This window comes from Prionailurus viverrinus, chromosome C1, assembly GCF_022837055.1.
Source record: "Prionailurus viverrinus isolate Anna chromosome C1, UM_Priviv_1.0, whole genome shotgun sequence".
NCBI classification, from domain to species: domain Eukaryota; kingdom Metazoa; phylum Chordata; class Mammalia; order Carnivora; family Felidae; genus Prionailurus; species Prionailurus viverrinus.
The window spans coordinates 29,856,978-29,876,956 of record NC_062568.1 but is presented as its reverse complement, the minus strand read 5'-3'; the positions used below and the strand labels follow the sequence as shown (position 1 = coordinate 29,876,956).

At 40.0% G+C, this 19,979-nt stretch overlaps 1 protein-coding gene and 1 long non-coding RNA gene across 5 annotated transcripts in view; one reads left to right on the top strand and one right to left on the bottom strand.

The window, feature by feature from the left end:
- AOX1 (aldehyde oxidase 1) overlaps positions 1-7,954 on the top strand; it is an 84,362-nt gene extending 76,408 nt beyond the window's left edge. The window contains exon 35 of the mRNA XM_047871123.1: positions 7,895-7,954. Coding sequence (XP_047727079.1) covers positions 7,895-7,948 — 54 coding nt within the window. The 3' untranslated portion in view covers positions 7,949-7,954. The remainder of the gene's footprint in view (positions 1-7,894) is intronic.
- LOC125172694 (uncharacterized) overlaps positions 1-19,979 on the bottom strand; it is a 62,920-nt gene that overhangs the window by 35,793 nt on the left and 7,148 nt on the right. For 2 of the 4 annotated variants that reach the window (XR_007154806.1, XR_007154805.1), the window contains exons 2-6: positions 16,673-16,730; positions 14,812-14,870; positions 12,711-12,850; positions 10,450-10,575; positions 5,114-5,179 (exon numbers count right to left, since the gene is read on the bottom strand). This is a non-coding gene — a long non-coding RNA (uncharacterized LOC125172694). The remainder of the gene's footprint in view (positions 1-5,113; positions 5,180-10,449; positions 10,576-12,710; positions 12,851-14,811; positions 14,871-16,672; positions 16,731-19,979) is intronic. The other 2 variants (XR_007154808.1, XR_007154807.1) reach the window with 1 other exon arrangement.

The following is a 19,979-nucleotide window of genomic DNA, read 5'->3' as shown; positions in this document are numbered from 1 at the left end:
TCAATAGAACAAAACTTCACTAATTTAGCCTTAACCTTTTCTTAAAGTCAAAGAGGTCAAATTTGGCCCCAGCTCTGATCATTCATCATGCAATCATTCATTCATTTTTCCATGCACCAGACACTGCTGGGGAACTAAAGAAACAGTGAGCCAGTCAATCTCTGCCCACATGGAGCTCACATTCACACAATACAATCTCAGGTGGTGAGAAATACTCTGAAGCAAAATAGAAAAATAGGGGGCTATAATGTGATGGAAAGATTATTTTAGATTATTTTTGATGGTCTATTAGAGAAATTTTCTCTAGGACATTGACCTTTGAGCTGAGGAAGGAACAAGCATAAAGCTGGTAATGGTATGTTCCAGACAGAGAATAGTTAGTGCAAAGGCCCTGTGGCAGTTTCATTAGATTCAAAGTAAAATGGGACCAAGTAGCCCTCAAAAATGGCCTTACCTTGGGGGCGCCTGGGTGGCTCAGTCAGTTAAGTGTACAACTCTTGATTTTGGCTCAGGTCATGATTTCACGGTTCCTGAGAAGGAGCCCTGCATCAGGCTCTGTGCTGACAGTGTGGAGATTGCTTGGGATTTTCTCTCCTGTTCTCTCTTCCCCACCCCCACTTGCGCTTGTGTTCTTTCCCTCTCTCTCTCAAAATAAATAAACATAAAAAAAAATTTTTTAATGGCCTTACCTTGTAAGTCTCTGATATTGGTAGAAAAAACTTGTAACTAACAGGCTGTTTGTGGTTCTTTCTGGCATAGAGATAACAAATAAAAACTTGTGGCCATACCACTTATCTTCACATCAGGAGGGTGAAACCTGAATGATCTTTGTTCCAGCTTCCCTGGCATCTAGCTTCTATCACAATCCAAGTCTCCATCTTCAGTTCTTTAGAAATTATGATTTATTCACACAATAAGCCTCCTAAAGTTCTCATAGCCTGGCTCCTCACACAGACCAATCTCTTTAAAGCATCTTGAAACAAATCTGAGCCTGTATCAGGTTTACCTTGAAACAAACTACAACATGCTATTTTAACTGAAATACAGTCAATCCTTGAACCACATAGGTTTGAACTGTGCAGATTCACTTATACCCAGATTTATTACAGTACAGCATGGTAAATGTATTTTCTCTTCCTTAAGATATTTTTTTTTTTTAAAGTAGGCTTCCATGCCCAGTGTGGAGCCCATTGCGGGGCTCAAACCCACGACCCTAGATCAAGACCTGAGCTGAGATCAAGAGTCCAACACTTAACCAACTGAGCCACACAGGTGTCCCCTTAAGATTTTCTTATAACATTTTCTCTTCTTTATCTTACTTTATAATAAGAATACAGTATATGATACATATGTGCTAATCAGCTATGTTACAATAACATAGTTCATTTCAGTAAACAGTAGGCTAGTAGTACTTAAGTTTTTGGGAGTCAAAATTATAAGTGGATTTTCAATTTCACGGAGGGTTGCCACCCCTACCCCCATGTTGTTCAAGGATCAACTGCATAGGGGCGCCTGGGTGGTTCAATCAGTTAAGCATTCCACTTCTGCTCAGGTCATGATCTCACAGTCCACTGAGTTTGAGCCCCACATCGGGCTCTGTGCTGACAGCTCAGAGCGTGGAGCCTGCTTCGGATTCTGTGTTTCCCTCTCTTCTCTCCCCTACTCATGCTTTGTCTCTCTCTCTCTCTCTCTCTCTCTCTCTCTCTCAAAAAAAAAAACATTAAAAAAATTTTTAAAGCGTGAGCTGTATATAATGATTCACACTGGCATATAACACTGTACTATGCAAAAAAACAAAAACAAACATTTTTTGAGAAACAGATAATTAACACCCTTAGTATTTGGCCTTTGAATACTGTTGTCAAAACACAATTTGCTCTGACAAGTCGGAAGGCGAGAGGTTCAGAATTTCTGTGTACTAGAACATGCACTGGAGAGTCTAAAACCTCCTCTTTTAATAACCTCCTTATAACCATAAGGTAAATAACAGCCTGCCTATAACTATTTCTTAAACAGAAATGATGGTCAAACCCTCAGTACTTTTCCTTTGGAATTAAATAAAATAACGCATGTAAAAATATTATGTAAATATAAGTCACTCTGTAAATATTAAAGTGAAGTTTCCACCAAATACCCGTAACTATTAATCACTTTCTTCAAAATATGCCTCTCCCAAAGGGCTTAAAAAGATTTCCACATTAAATCGAGTTGACCTGCTAAGGACAGCAAAAAACAACTCTTAAGACTACAGCCTCAGGGCACCTGGGTGGCTCAGTCAGTTGAGTGTCCAATTCATGGTTTCAGCTCAGGTCATGATCTCATGGTTCATGGGATTGAGCCCCAAGTCTGGCTCTGCACTGGTGGTGGGGAGCCAGCTTGGGATTCTCTCTCTCCCTCTCTCTCTGCCCCTTCCAGCTTTTGTGAGTGCACTCTTTGTCTCAAAATAAATAAATAAACTTAAAAAAAAAAAAAAAAGACTAGCAGCCTCATTTTTGCAGATCATTAGTTTCAAGCTGCAACAAAAAGCAGGCAAAAAAATTCTATTTGAGCAATCGTTTACTATATCAAAGGTTGTTTACATCTGTGTCTTTGGTTACTTTGATCAGAGCTGTTGATTGTGGTTTTTACCCATGTGCCCTTTCTTAGGTGGTTAACACTTGGTTACAACGGTGTTGCTGGTGGTAGTTTCTGCTCTGAGCCCAGCAGAGCAGCCGGGCTCGGCCATACATGCCCCAAAATGTCATCTCTATGTATCTCTTTCTTGGTGATGGGAGAAAGAAAAATGCATTTCTTGGAAATGTGTTTTATACAGTCATTTAAAATTCCACAAGGGAAAAAAAAGGAAACTTCTTTTAAAGATACACAGAAAATACCTAACATTTTCAAATTAGAACTTTTCCTTAGAAACAGTGATTTCACCTAAAAAAAAAAAAAATCTTTAGGATTCGGAGACATGAAGAGTTCCACAGTCTTAAAAATTAGAAAAATACTGCCTTGGTGGGGCACCTGGGTGGCTCAGTTGATTAAGCATCCAACTTCGGCCCAGGTCATGATCTCACATTTTGTGAGTTTGCCCATCAGGCTCTATGCTGATAGCTTGGAGCCTGGAGTCTGCTTTGGATTCTGTGTCTCCCTCTCTTTCTGCCCTTTCCCGCTTTCTCTCTCTCTCTCTCTCTCTCTCTCTCAAAACTAAATAAACATTTAAAAAAAGAAAGAAAGAGGGGCGCCTGGGTGGCTCAGTCGGTTAAGTGTCCGACTTCGGCTCAGGTCATGATCTCGCAGTCTGTGAGTTCGAGCCCCGCGTCAGGCTCTGGGCTGACAGCTCAGAGCCTGGAGCCTGGAGCCTGTTTCAGATTCTGTGTCTCCCTCTCTCTGACCCTCCCCCGTTCATGCTCTGTCTCTCTCTGTCTCAAAAATAAATAAACGTTAAAAAAAATAAATAAATAAAATAAAAAAAGAAAGAAAGAAAGAAAAATACTTCCTTGGAGAATTTGACAGTAGGGCAAATACAAACACCTTGTTATCACTCACAGCAAAAACTATTTATTAAAGTAACTACAAGGGGCACCTGGGTGGCTCAGTCAGTTAAGGGTCTGACTTCAGCTCAGGTCATGATCTCACGGTTTGTGAGTTTGAGCCCCACATCAGGCTGTGCACTAACAGCTCAGAGCCTGGAGCCTGCTTCAGATTCTGTGTCTCCCTCTCTGTCTCTCTCTGCCACTCCCCTGCTTGTGCTCACTGTCTCTCTCTCAAAAATAAACATATATATATATGTATGTATATATATATATATATATACATACATATATATATATATATATATATGTATATAAAGTAACTACAAAAACATGGTGTGTGGGGGCTGACCTAGCAGGAGGCCACATAAAGCAAATAAGCAGATTCAGTTTCTATCTCCTGGAAGCTAAAATCAGACCTTCAGCTTAGAAACAAGTTTGCAAACAGGTTTCAGTTCACTCAGCATTTGGAAGGGGCAGCTTCATAATGCTGACTCACAAGGAACACTTGCAGCCACCACAAGTGGTTGTGTCATGTGCTGGGCTGAGGCCTGGCTCTAGAGTATCTCCTTGAGAAGTGGTCCTTTCATTCTAGACCAGCGCCCAATTCCAGTGGCGACACCCATCCATGTTCTGTACGGTTGACAGGTGTCCAGTTTCTGAAGGCCTTTACCTTCCCTGCCGTGCAGACCCTAGTGCAGCCTCCTCCCACCTACTCTCTTCCCTCCGCATTGCCACCGCCTTGCCACCCCCATGTTCCATTTTGCCTTCCTGCTTCGTTCACAGTTCTGGATGCCCAGACTCAGAGTTGGCAGCATTTTAATGGCACTTTTAAGTGCCACCTGTTAGTTCAGTAAAGGGAGCTGTCCCTGCCAGATGAAGGAGAGACACGTGAACGTTTCCTGTGCCGTGAAGCAGCCAGGTTTACCTACACTAGTGTGGGTTGGTTGGCCCCCAAACACTAGTCCTTAACCCCACACCCTGTGCACTGCTTTGCATTTCTCTGAGCAGAGGGAGAGGTACTGGCAGTCCTACAAGATTGCATTCTGTTTCTTTATAGTTTTGGAACCTACCCCAATAACACGTAGAAACATGCATTCTGCACCCAGTTCTGCTGGAAGCTAAGCCACAGATCCTTGGCAAGGCCTTAAAAGCCACACACACACACACCTCAGTCCCACGGATTCTGAGATGGAGCACAGACACAAACTGCACGACTCAGGAGGTGACTCAGAGTGAAGTCTCCCATGGTGCCTTTGTCAGAATGCTGTCTATCATTCTGTCCCTGTGAGACACACAAACACACACACATACATACATGTACATGCACACACACACTCAGACAGGCACATGCTCTTTCATTCTTCATCACATTCTTCACCTCCCTGCCTCTCACGCTGTCTTGGAAGAGGTTTCACCAGCACTTAATAGGCTGTGAAACTGGTTCCATGTTGAGCATGCTTGCTCCAGGGTGCAGGGACTGAATCTGTTCCCTGCAACGTTTGGTGAGACTTCACAGAGTGGCCTTTCTTACTATGAAGGGGGATTACCTGACACGGTTACTGAATGTATGTTTTTGTACCTAAAAACCCTCCTACCTGGTCTCTGGAAGGTTACTCCTTTAGTTGAGAGAAGCAGGGGAAGGGAAGAGGTAGGGACAGCACCTAAAAAGGAACAGGGCAAAACTGTTGAAAAGAGGGAATAAGCAACACAGAATGTGAAACAGGAAAAAAAGCAGCCACTTAACTAGCAATGGAAAGGAGTCACGATGTACCCTTTTAGCTTAGTGGTTAAGACATAGGCCCTGGAGTCAGAAGGATGTGGGTTAGAAGGCCAGCTCTACTTTTGATGATTTATTTAACTTCTCTGATCACTTGGTTTCCTTATCTATAAAATTGGGGGACAGGTGTGTGAGGAGAATAATTTGAATTACCTTCCAGGTTGTTGTAAGGATTGATTAAGATAACACATGGTGGGGTACAAGGGTGGCTGAGTTGGTTACATGTCTGACTCTTGATTTCAGCTCAGGTCATGATCTTCCAGTTGTGAGATGGAGCCCCAAGTTGGGGTCTGCGCTGGGTGTGGAGGCTGCTTAAGATTCTCTCTCTCCCTCCTCCCTCTCTCTCTGTCCCCCCCTTCACTCATGTGCTCTCTGTCTCTCTCTCTCTCTCTCTCAAAAAAAAAAACAAAAATTAACACATGAAAAGCATTTTGCAGTTGTCACACATAGTAAGTGGTCAATGCACACATTGATGGTGAGGGATGATGATGGTGATGATAATGAAGAAGACTGAGTTAAAAGTCCACAAGACCACATTCAGATTCAATGGTTCACTAGATGCACTCACAGAATTCAGGAAAGCTGGTATACTCATGGTTATGGTTTATTATGGTGAAAAGATAGAGGTTAACATCAGCAAAGGAAAAAGGAACATACGGCAGAGTCCAGGAGAGACCAGGCACAAGCTTCCAGTTGTCTTCTCCCAGCGGAGTCACATAGACAACACCTAATTCTCCAGCAATGATGTATGAGAAGATACACAAGGTTTTTCCAACCAAAGAAGCTTACCTGAGCCTTGGTGTCAAGGGTTTTTATTAGAGATCAGTTGTGTAGGCGTAAGTTATCTGCATACTGATCTTAGTTACTCAGTGTCCAGCTCTTCCAGAGGTCAAATGATACCACATGACACAAGGCCCCAGGTAAACAAAGACATCTTATCAGGTGGGATTGCTAGGGCTTTGGTGTTACCTCCCAGGAGCTGGTCAGGAGCTAAAACTTTCTTTGGAATATGCAGGGTTTGGACTACCCAGGCCCGCTGACTTAATCCTTTACTACACAATGATGATGATGAATTCCTGAACTGATGGCAACTATCTATTGTTACTAGACCTTGGACCAAAGAGACTGGGTCAGATAGATCTCAGAAGCAGAGACTTAATGAAAAGCAGAATCAGTCTTGATACTCATAGTGAAAATTGCCTTAATTATAGCTGTAGAGAACCAACAGGGAGAAATAGAATAGAGAAGGAAAGGGATGAAGGCACCAAGCAAAAGAGAAGATAAAGGGAAGATCACCAAAAGCCAGTGAAGAGCAGCTTAAGTCCCATACCTGGGACCTTTGAAATAAAAAAAAAAAAAAAAAAGAAGAAGAAGGAGGAGGAGGAGGGAAGGAAGGAAGGAAGGGAGGAAGGGAAGAAGGAAGGAGGTTAAGTCCTCACTCCAGGACCTAGGGAGTTGGTGAGACTCAAGAAGGCTGGGAATAACTACTGATCTGTGTTCCAAAGCAGAAGGGCACCCCAGAAGCCCAGGTCTGGTGAAAAGAATTGGAAGCAGGTTTTGGAAGAGACTAAAAATTCCATTCCCTTTAGCAGAGGAGCTGACCTGAAATCACCTCAGACCAGACTGAGGCGCTTTGTCCGATGTCTTGCCCTGCCCAGGTGCAACAGGCTGATTCTAAACAAGATAGCCAAGCAACTCCCTGAGCCCCAGTTAAGCAAAGAATGCAGGGAGGCCCTTTGAGAACAGCAAACCTAGCCCCCCATTTACATTTCAATACAGATTAAGAACAAACAGAACAGAATTTGTAAGGATAACAGGTTACAGAGTTGAGGTTTTTTGTTCATTTTTGTTCTTTGTCTTCTTTTTGTATTTTTGTGAAAGAAATATTAGACGAAAAGCTTTTTGGAATCTTCATTAACTCTTCATTATTTATGGGAAGTTTGTTTTTTCTTTTAACACCTTTGTAATAAAAGTCAACTCTTCAAACAAAAACAGGACAACAGCAGAGGGAAGGAATATCTGCTTACTGCCAGACGTAAGGGAGTGAATTCCCAGCAGAGGAGACAGGAACTGAGGACCACAAGGAGGAAGATAAACAGGTCAAACTCTTGGGGGCCTGTAGCCGAGGATAGTAGAATGAGCCTGGGAGTTAATTAGCAAGGGCACTGAACCACACAAATCATTTGGCTAAAGGTGTAGACAGGGCTGTTCTCAAATCACTGCAGATGAGACCAAGTCTGTAGGCTCCAGTGCAAGTAACTCAGCCTACCCACTGTTCCCTTCCCACTGTCTTCCCCCAAACATTTTCACAAGATTTGGAATTCTCTTTGGGATTCACATCTGGGAAGTAAAGAAAATAGGTAACATCAAAGTGCCCTCTTAAACAACATTTAAGTGTAGCAGAGATCACAACACCAAATCCCTGTCTCTTCAGAGTTATCACTTGAAAGGAATGGTACCGTCCCATTCCTCAGGAAAATCCTGCCTCCTTCTGTCAGAAAATTTTTCAAAACCCAAGGATTTTCAAAACTTTGTTTATCTCATGAAATATTGCAATGGCATTATGAACATTAAGTATCTAATTTGGTTTCTTTCTTAGATCCCAAGAGATGACCCTAAGACATTTAAACCTTGGTCTATCCCTATAGCGTAACACTGCTGTCATTTCCTAAAAGGTAAGATCATTAAGCTGAAATATAATTACTCAGAAAGAAAAGGAAAAAAAAAAAAAAAAGATGAGCCATTCCAGTAGCTTTTCCAACTGTGTTCTATGGAAATTTAGGATTGCACAAATGTAAAATCTAGTTTCATTTTTAAGCTTCATTCAACATTTTAATTTTTTAACACTAAACAATACATGGCTTTGGATGCTGACGAGGAAATTTAGGGTATTTTACCCAAGAAAAACATAGTACCAGCTTTTGTTTTCATTTTATTTATTTATCTTTTTAAAGATTTTATTTTTGAGTAATCTCTATACACAGCATGGGGTTGAACTCACAACCCCAAGAACAAGAGTCGCATGCTCCACTGACTGAGCCAGGCACCTGCACCACTTTTTCTTTTCATTTTAAAATAAAATTTAAAACAAGAACGTTGTGGATTAAGATACTTTAAAGATCCTACTCCCTAATTCTTTTGAGAATCATATCTTGAGTACAAAGCACTACATTAAAATCTATTGCTTCCTGCATTTATAATTAACTAGTGCTATTTAAAAGAAGTATCTGGGGGCACCTGGGTGGCTCAGTTGGTTAAGGGTCTGACTCTTGATTTCAGCTCAGGTCATGATCTCATCATTCATGAGATTGAGCCCTGTGTCAGGCTCTGTGCTGGCAGTGTGGAGCCTGCTTGGGATTCTCTCTCTTCATTTCTCTCTGCCCCTCCCCTGCTCACTCTCTCTCTCTCAAAATAAATAAATAAACATTTTAAAAAGTAAAAATAAAATAAAATAAAAGAGGTATCTAGCTGCATTTGTTGTGTTTAACTGCTACAGTTTTGTACTGCAGCTTAACACAAAACTCAGAGCACTGAAGACTTTGGAGGGTGGCCACCAAAAGTGCCTGGGAAATATCTGCTGACAAAGAGAAATTTTCATTGTTGGAAAACTAAACTGCTTTTCTGCACACTTACTGGGCAACATTAGAAAAAATGAAAGCAGAAGAGAACTACATCATAGATTCAGAGAAAAAACATTTTCATCAAACTCTAATTTTCCAATTAAATGTCTAAAACAGCCCATGCGTATTAACAGATATATGTTTAATTCCATTGTTACTTGTCACATAAGAACTTGCATGGATAGTTTTGCTAAATCAGACTAAATAATTGATGATATTTTTGTTTCTCCTTTCACAATAACAAAAATCAAAACAGCTAATGTTTTAAACTATATTTTAAATTATTATAAAATAGTAATGAAAGCACATATACCCATGTATAGAAGGCAGAATGTCTATCTAGTTCTTTATTCTCTCTCTCTCTACCTCTCTTTTCAAGTGTTAAAATTCAATGTGGACATGATGGCAAATTCACTCTAATCCCTATATAAAACAAGGTTTATAAAGTACTCAGCATCATGCCTGACACCGTACTCACTAAAGGAAAGCTACACATACACACTCAGATGTGCTAAATGCCAAATTTTATGGTTTTTTTAAAAAAATTTTTTAACGTTTATTTATTTTTGAGAGAGAGAGAGAGAGAGACAGAGCAGGGGAGTTGGCAGAGAGAGAGGGAGATGCGGAATCCGAAGCAGGCTCCAGGCTCTGAGCTGCAGCACAGAGCCCAATGCGGGGCTCCAACTCACAGTTTGTGAGATCATGACCTGAGCTGAAGTCGGACGTCCAACCAACTTAGCCACCTGGGCGCCCCAGCTAAATGCCAAATTTTAACAAATTGGAGACCGCCAGTGAATGAACTGGATTGTCAAGTTTTTGTACAAATTTCAAAATAAAGACCATTCTCACAGTTCTAGAAAAATTTAAAAAACAAAAATCAAAACCAAACCATAAAAATCTCTTTTGCTACTTTACCACTTACAACTATTTGTGTGTCAGAATTATCTCCATGCTGTGCAATTAAAATAAAATGCAGGGGCACCTGGGTGATTCTAGGTTAAGTGTCTGACTCTTGGTTTTGGCCCAGTCATGATCTCATGGGTTCATGGGTTCGGGACCCCCGTGGGGCTCTGCACTGACAGCATGGAGCCTGCTTGGGATTCTCTCTCTGTGTCTCTCTGCCCCTCCCCTGCTCACGTGCTCGCACACACTCTCTCTCACACTCTCTCAAAATAAATAAATAAACTTAAAAAATAATAAAATGCAGATATAAATTGCATTCTGAGTCTTTAACTGTCAATCTTTACCTGCCATTTCAGGTTTTTGCATTCTTCAAAGTAGCATTATCATTTTCACATATTTGCTATATAAGCAAGTGTTAAACGTTGACATTAAATTTATACCACACTAAAATCATATATGTGTGGGTGTTTTCCCATAACATTTTCAACCTTTGCTAAAAATGTGTGAAAACCTTTGAGCTCATCCAGCTTCTTATAAATGAAGACATGGAGGCCAAGGAAGAATAAGTAACTACCTAAACATACTTATTCATATCCGTAAAGCTTACCAATCCAAGTTTTCAACTACTTACTGTTTTCCTTGCATGCAAAAGCTGGGGGATTTGCACACTTTTATAATTACTCTCCTTTCTTTTTTTTTTCCAGGTGTTTCAGTTTTTCACAAGTGAAAAGATGGTTTGTTAATCCAAACTGATACACTGTTGTGGAAGAAAAGACAAATTTTAGAAACATTATTCAAGCCTGATTAGGCTAACAAGATAAATCATTATTTGCTTAGACATTTTAGCCTAGAGGTCACCAGATAAGCATTGCAATATCCACAGTAGCCAAGTTTAAGTTTGATTTGTTTGTGAAGACATCACGTAAATGTTGCTCTAAAAGCAAATTTTTTTCTTTGTGTATCCCTCCAATCTAACTGGACTGACTAGTAATACAGGTTGTGATCCTAGAGTGGAAGACACTTCTCAGTAAATAAACATGTGATTACTTTCCTCAAGGATGTGTTTGATTGGGTGGCCACAGGTAGGGACACCACAAGAGATCTACAATTTTGTTTTGTTCTTACTGTGGATTCGCTATGTGTCCGTTTCTGGGCATTGGACAACAAAGGAGTTGTATTTTCCTCGTGTAGATCAGCTATTCAACTGGTTAACATTCTTTTGGAATTTGGAGATAAAGGGCAATGTAAAAACATTTTCAATGTATCATAAAACCCTTTAATTTTTTTGTTTATAAAAAACACCCAATCTAGTATCAGTTTCAGAAATACTTCACTGCTCAACTTCCCATATTCTGAAGTAGGTAAACACGGAGCACAAGTTTAATTGTAATCACCCCGATGTTGTACTTTAGAATGCAGGATCCACCAAATTCCATTAATCTGAGTTTTGGAGGCCTTCAGAGGAGGAGAAACCGGAATATGAACTGGGCCTTATTTGACCAGAAAGTCTTTGTCAGCCAGACCTCATGTGATAAAGCTCTCCAAGCCATTGTCTACAGTGACTCCTGAAGTGACTGAGGTGAGGCTGACTGAGAGTGCTAGGTGGCTTGGGAGCGAAGGCCAAGATCAGGATTGTCGTACAGCCTGCAGGAGGCTCTAGGTCACTGGAGGCAGTGAGTAAATCTGCTTGCAGGGACTGAGACACAACACAGCTGTCCACAGGCCTGTCCACAGACCTCTATGCTGACTTTGGAGACTCCACTAGGCCACAGGAGCCTAAGGGAGGAAGTGGGACTGGAGCACAAAGAGAAGGGAGACAAGAACAGAAGGGTCATGGGCAGGAAAAAAAATTATGCAAGATTTTTGTGAGCAGAAGAGCTGGGGAACTTAGTGGGAGTAGCCAGGGCAAAGTGATTCAAAAGTTATTGAAAATAATAAGAAATGAGGGGCACCTGGGTGGCTAAGTCTGTTAAGAATCTGACTTCAGCTCAGGTCATGATCTCATGGCTTGTGAGTTCAAGCCCCGCATCAGGCTCTGTGCTGACAGCTCAGAGCCTGGAGCCTGCTTCACATTCTGTGTCTCCCTCTCTCTCTGCCCCTCCCTCACTCACACGCTATCTCTTGCTCTCTCTCAAAAATAAATAAACATTTTTAAAAAAATTTTTAAAGAAGAAAGGAATAAGAAATGATAAATTTGTTTTATCATCTCTATCATTTTAAACAATGGTAAATATAATTCATATTTTGTAAAATGTGGTCTGTCGGGACTATGGATGGTTACTAGGTATTTATTTTCTATTTGCCACAGTTGAGAACTATGAAGGAATAAACATAAAGGGGTCTGCAGAAAAGTTATTTATGTGAGTTGATGCACTAAAATCTTAATTGCATGGATATCAATCAAATACTTTTTCAAAAAGGCATAGTTGAAACCACATACTTGAAATCAGTTCTTTGGGCTCAGTAAGTGTTAAAGGATACTAAAGGTTTTAAATTAGTAATACATTCAAAAATATAAAAAGGTATACAGTACAAGGACTAACTCTCATACCATCCCCATCCAGCCAATTCTCACACAAGCCCAAAATGTAACCACTTTTATTAGCTACTATTTTTTCCTTCAGGAATAGAAGGTCCCAGAATGCCCAGCCACTCTTGTCAAGATTAAAGTTACTCTCAGCTGGTTCCACACAGGGATGGGATATAATGACCAAACGTCAGGATGGTAGGGGAAGTCTAAGGTGTCAGGACAAGCACCTGGTTTCTACCTGGATTACATTGCTGGACCCACTGAGTAAGGTGCTAGTCCCCCATCTCTCTGTCTACCCCCTTCCCCATGTCAGTAGCACCCTAGTGTCTGTAACAGTGAGGAATATAACGCTTTACACCCACCATTGCTCCGTGGATCCTCCTGTTTCTCTCCCATGGGTCTGGGGCACAGGAAGCATTTGTACTCTGGCCTTTTTAACCTCAGTTCTCTGAGCAGGTGTTCTCTCGTGTAAAGGAAAAGCAACCTGCTCCCAGCTCTACCTCTGGAACAGTGAAAATTAATATTTGATCTGTCTCATATAATTAGGTAGACAAATAGAAGAAAGATATGATTTCTGATTCATAAGATGCCAAAAAGGAGTTTGAAAATCAGGCAGAAATAGTTGGAGACAGAAAATAAAGACATTTTCTCAGTCTCCCTACACAACCTTGAATGAGCTGATACCAAGATATCATGGAGTACAAAACAAGAATGTTCTTTTCCTTGGCATAGCCACCATAGTAGGACAGATGTCTCCACACTCCTTATCTTCATATTTAGATGATGTTACCAGCTGTCTACCTGGTCTTGCTCCAAACCCTTCTGCACATAGCTTCCTGGATAATCTCTCTCAACATCTGTAACCACCTACCCTCATTGAGTAAAAGAATACCATTCAACAAGACAGTTTCTTCTTCCAAAAAGAACTGTACTATAATTTGTGTAGCAGTCAACACTTGTTTTTATCTGCCTGGAGTCTTTTCCTTTGGGAAGTCTCTTATCTTCTACTCCATGTGTTCCAAGAAGGCTACTGGGAAAGGCATAGGATAAAGCTGGGTCTGAGTGTCTCCTGAGAGTTAGACTCTTGAGGAAGGTACACAAGGTTAAAAGGCCACTGGAGCAGATTGCCTGGATGGCCAGCTATGGGGAACAAGCCCACAAGCTTGCTGCTAGGTCCTCAGAGGCACCCCTGTCCCTGTGCATCTCAAGGCCTGCTTCTTCAGTTCTGCCCTCAATTTCATAGGCTAGCCAGTATCTTGCCAGGTTTATTAGTTTCCTAGGGCTGCCATAACAAATTCCCACAAACTAGATGGCCTAAATATTTATTCTTTCACAGTTCTGGAGGCTAGAAGTCCAAAATCAAGGTGTTAGCTGGGCCATGGATTTTAGGGAAGAACCCTTTCTTGCCTCTTCTGGTGATTCCTGGAGTTCTGTGGCATTTCTTGGCTTGTCATTACATCACCCCAAACTCTGCCCCATTGTCACATGGCCTTCTTCCCTGTGTATCTGGGTCCATCTCCCTTTCTCTTTTCTCTCAGGAGAACACCAGCCATTGAATTTAGGGCCCACCCAAATCCAGTATGACGTCCTCTTAACTAATTATGTCTGTAAAGACTCTATTTTCAAACAAAGTCATATTCTGAGGTTCCAGGTAGACGTGAACTTCAGGAGAACACTATTCAACCCACTATGCCAACAAACCTTCTTGCTAAGGCTAACAGACACAGTTTTGGGTGGAAGTGATCCTTTCTCCATCCCACCCATATTGTAACTGGTTCGTCTATCACACCATCTATCTGTCTACATGTGTATCCTCCCTTTCTAGCCTGATGGCAAGAACTATGTTTTACTCATCCTTTACCACAGGTTCTATCTCAAACTGATACTTGCATATCTTTGACTAAGGAAAAGCAGACAGAAATGCTCTATTCAAAGTATTTATGAAACCTATACTGTGTAACCCAGAAACCCAGGAGCCAGAACTAAGAAAAGTAAAAGGAAGGAAGCTATAGTTCTTTGACAAAGAAATCACATTGTTATTGAAATTGGATTTTATTGTTATTGTTATTATTATTGGATTTTAATCTGTTAGAGTCACTATTTATTTTACTTACATATGTTAAGAAAAACTTTCCAACACCTGGAAATGAGGGGGAAAAAATACTGTGTGACCTTTCAATGTCATACTTCAGTACTATTTAATAAGCCCGTTCTAGAGTATTCTGATGCTCTAGGGATACTCTGTCCAGTATGGTGGCCACTAGCCACATGTGGCTATTTAAATTTAAATTTTGATTAATTAAATAAAAAATTCATTTCCTTATTTGTCCTAGCCACCTTTCAAGTACTCACTAGCTACGTGTGGCCAGTGGGTACCATACTGAACAACACAGAAGAGACTATATCCATCATCTCAGAAAGTTATATTGGACAATATTACTCTAGGGAAATTTATATACTTACTGTTTATTAGGGTTCGAACTCCTGAAAAGCCAGGTCTTGCGGTAGGCAATCTCTAGAAACTGGAAAAGGCAATAAAATAGGTTCTCCTCTAGAATCTCCAGAAGGAACACAGCCCTGCTCATATCTTGATTTTAATACAGTGTGACTCTTTTTGGATATCTGACCTCTAGAACTGTAAGATAAATCTGTATTGTTTTAAGCTCTCTAGTTACAGTAATTTTTTATAGCAGCAGTAGGAAACTAATATAGGTGTTAACTTGCAGAACATTGATAAATTGCAAATGATGTCTGGTATAGTTGAAAAGATAATTCCAAAGGTTTTAGTTTTTTCACTCTATAAGATATTAACCAGTTTTGTTTTAGTTTTTGGCTTTTGATTTTTGGGTGTTTGTTTGCTTGTTTTGGGGTTTTTTTGTTTTGTTTTGTTTTTTTAGGCTGTGTAACCTTATTCTGACATTCTTTTTTTCCATAACGATTTCTTATTTCTTCCTCGGAACTTGCTTTATCATCCTGGCTACCTCATTAACTGTATCCTTGATACTTGCTTACCATATATTATAACAGCCATAGTTTAATAGTTTCAAAGTTAGATGCTGATACGCATCAAGAAAAAACAGACATAGAACTTTGAGATTTTTTCCAAATGTCAGAAAAGCCTACACAATTTATATAGCAGTGAATCTGATTAATATAGTTAGTTTACAATTTAAGTGAATATATTTGATATTCTACAACAAATATAATTTTTTGACTAAATGTAACCAGCAGACAATTACATTCCAGGGAGAAGATATAAAGAACTTTGTCTTGGGCGCCTCGCTGGCTCAGTCAGTAGAGCATGTGACTCTTGATCTTGGGGTCATGAGTTCAGGCCCCACATTGGGTGTAGAGTTTAGTTTAAAAAATAACAACAACAAACTCTGTGTACTATTTTTCAAAGAGAGCAAATACATCTTTCATGGTGAGTGGCATTTAAAACAAAACAAAACAAAACTTTGGGGCACCTGCTTGCGTCCATAAGTAGAGCATGTGACTCTTGATCTCCGAGTCATAAGTTCAAGTCCCACATTGGTTATGTAGATTACTTAAAAATAAAATCTTAAAAAAAAAAAATTTGCCTTAACTTTGAACAAACAACCCAACGTAATTAACACTAAATATGTAACTAAGAACAAATATAACTAAGAACAAACTTCTTCCCTCTTTTTGCAAATATAACAAAAACAGAGCCTGTACCAATTTCAACAAGACCTTTTCCCACCTGTCTGGTCTCTTTGTTCCTTGTGCTCAAGGAATTGCTGCAATATCAATGTTCTCCAAAGCTTGTAGAGACCAGTACATTGAAAAAGCAAAGTAATGGGGCGCCTGGGTGGCGCAGTCGGTTAAGTGTCCGACTTTAGCCAGGTCACGATCTCGCGGTCCGTGAGTTCGAGCGCCACGTCAGGCTCTGGGCTGATGGCTCAGAGCCTGGAGCCTGTTTCCGATTCTGTGTCTCCCTCTCTCTCTGCCCCTCCCCCGTTCATGCTCTGTCTCTCTCTGTCCCAAAAATAAATAAACGTTGAAAAAAAATTTTTTTTTAATAAATAAATAATTAATTAATTAAAAAAAAAAGAAAAAGAAAAGTACTTGATTTTTTCCTCCCCTAAGCCTTTCAAACATCATTGTGACCAATGGTTATTTATATTTTTAACCAAAAACTAGATGAATCGAAGTTTGGTAGCTTATTATTTCAAATTCCACAACCTCTTAAGTTGCTCACAATCCATAAACATTGAAGACATATTTTTGTGTACACACAAAAATAACCCCCCAACATACACACAAAAAACACTAAAAACTAAAAACAAACAAACAAACCAACCCTCTGTCCTCTCTCCTTAGCTCTGACATTCTTCTCCCCATGCCATTAAATCCTCCATCTGGAAGAAGCAGACATAGATATATCAGAATCAGCTAAGGAGCTTTTTCAAAATTCCCACACCCAGCTGCCCACAACTACTCTATCCTGATACACTACCCCAAAGGGGCATTGCCAGAATCTGCATAGTTTAAAAATCTATAGGAGGAAGAGGAAGAGAAGCAAGTATACAAAACACAGGTTGTAGGTGGGTATATTAAGTTAGATAAAACAGAATCCAAAAGGTCTCACTTTCTAGCCCACTACAGCTTCCTTTAACCCAGAGTGACCTTTCTAAAATGCTGATGGTCCACTGGTGTCATACTATAATAATCTCCAGTAGTTTCCACTGCTGATCAGATTATCACAAACTGACCTGAGGCAATTAGGCAATTGACTAGCTCTTGGGTTTTGGGTTTGTTTTTTTGTTTTGTTTTTGTTTTTGGTGTGTGTGTGTTAGTTTTTTAATTTATTTTGAGAGAGACAGCATGTGCCAGCACACTACTGGGGGAGGGGCAGAGACAGAAGGAGAGAGAGAATCCCAAACAGGCTCCGTGCTGTCAGCACAGAGCCCCGACATGGGGCTCGAGCTCACAAACCATGAGATCATGACCTGAGCTGAAACCAAGAGCTGGACACTTATCTGACTGAACCACCCAGGCACCCCCTGACTGGCTCTTTAATAAATATCTATAGACACCATGAGATAGGTCAAACGTCTTGCATGGTAGGTTCATACTGGGTGGATACAACACTATGGTGGCACAATCTTCTAACCTTCTAGCTGAGAAAATGATAGCATCCCCTGGGAAGAAGGCACTCAGGACCGGTAGCACTCCAGACCTACAGCCCTGTCCCAGCACTGCCTACTAGATTCTTCCACCTTCTTCATATAAGGTTCACAGGATGAATATAACTGTTCTGGCCAACCATTTACCTTATTTCTAACATCCAATTATCCAAATACCAGTTAACAAAAACTTATGATGAAGTTTTAGAAAATTATTTGAAATGCTTATGGAAACAATTTTGAAGGTCAGATTCATGATTTGGATTCTTCAAATGTAAAGTTGGGGCACCTGGGTGGCTCAGTCAGTTAAGTGTCTGACTTTGACTCATGATCTTGCAGTCCATGGCTTTGAGCTGCATTGGGCTCTGTGCTGACAGCTCAGAACCTGGAGCCTGCTTCGGATTCTGTGTCTCCCTCTTTCTCTGCCCTCCCCTGCTCACACTGTCTCTCTTTCAAAAATAAATAAACATTAAAAAAAGGGTGCAAACTGACTACATCTACGGCATAGATAATAGTTAAATATGCTTAAGTATATCATATCGTTTTTACTAAATATCTAAAGTATTGTAAAGTAAATTACTACACAGAAAACAACACAGATTAAGACCAAACGCCCCCTTCATCTCTGCCATCCCTTCCCCAACACACACATGCATATACACACACACTCTTATGCAACACACACCAAGCTGCTCCCTGCTCTTAGAATTTGGCAGCCATCATCACTTTTCTGGCCTTTCCACATGCTGCTTCTTGCCCCTACTTCTCCATCTGACCAACCTCTTCTCTTCCTTCAAGACCCACTTTGGAGATCTCCTATTCAGAATCCTTTGTAAACCCCTTCCTTCCCAGCCCTGTGGATTTGCCCACTGCCTCATCCACCTCCTAATGGCCTCTAGTGCAAACCTCTCCATCGATACCTTCACAACTGTACTGTACTTGTCATTATCATCTGTGTCCATCATTGGACAGGGCACATGATCAGCACCGTAATTCATTGTCTTCTGACCGCCATTGACACCAGGCACATAGTAGGTATTTAGTAGATACATGTTGTAGAAAATAAAAGTGAAGGTCCTAAAGCATTTCACTTTTTTACCTCTTTTCTGCCAAAGAAAAGCAGAGACCTTCCTAACTGTTCTCAGCAAATGCCATTTCTGAGAGACCAATCTGTTGCATATATGTTGTTCTTTCTAGGAAAGTGATTCTCAAAATGTCATAAAACACCAAAGTTCTTAATGTTATTTCATAACACTTTTTACCTGGGTTCTAAAAACTCTTCATGGAATCTGTGTATATTAAAATGTGACTTACATTCAAAGTAACAGGTGTAGAGAATTGATGCAGAATTTCGTTTTAGCACTTCCTATAATGATTCACCAAAAGCTGAAAACCTCTGTTGTGGGCAAGCCTAATTGTATAAAGCCTTCTAAGGCTACCACCACCTGTACTAGTTAGATTCTGAAAAATAAACCTATGTTTTAAAAGAAAATGATTTTTGTCCCAGAAAGCCCTAGGAAATCCTCCAAGACAGTTTTAATACAACATTTTAAGAGTAGAATTGGAAATGCATGATGAGTAAAAGGGTTGTACTTTTCTCATCAGATAAATTGGCATTAGATTTCGTAAATAAGTAGTCCATGGCCTTCTTTTGGAAGAATGATCATCATCAAATATATTTAGCTTACTTTGAAAGTAAAACAGCCCTACTTACCCACAAAGTTTCTATGAAGAATTCTAAAATCCATGTGAAAATATTTTGTAAACAATAACATCCTCTCTAAATGAAGGCCTATAAAGACCATTCTATTACTACTAATTATCAGCAGTAGTTATTACTACTACTGCTGCTGCTACCACTACTAACAACAATAATAATAAAGCAGCAACTAAGTTCTATTTAGTTTAGTTGCTTTCTCATTTTAAGCTAATAACTTTATATCACACACTGACCCTAAAATGTGAAATTTGGGTTTATAAAGAGAGCAAAGAAAGATGGCCATCTAAATATGCCAGGCAATAGTTCAACATACATTCAAGATAATTTTCTAACACAGAGACATTTAGATCTGGGTCATCAATAAGATTTCTTGTTCTTTAAATGAATTTTAATATATTAAGAGATAAGACTTGATAAGCAATAGACAGCCTTTCCTAAATAATCCTGTAACTAACAGTTATACCATATGCCACCATAGTTAACCTTGTTTGCTTTTCTTTAAATAAATGCCTTGAATGTTACATAACTTAAAATGCAGCAATTATGCTCATCCAAAATATTACTTATTTGGCAAATTACCTCAAACTATTTTCTGAATAAGCACTTTACAGGAGCAAAGAGTTTTCACCTTAACCTACCATCATTCCTATGTGGAGAGAAAGAGAATGAATGCCAGGTTTCTTGAATGCCTAAGCCTCAAAAATCTAAATAAGAGATGTCTGTTTTTAAGGGAAGGTGTCTTAAAAGAATAACTTACTTAC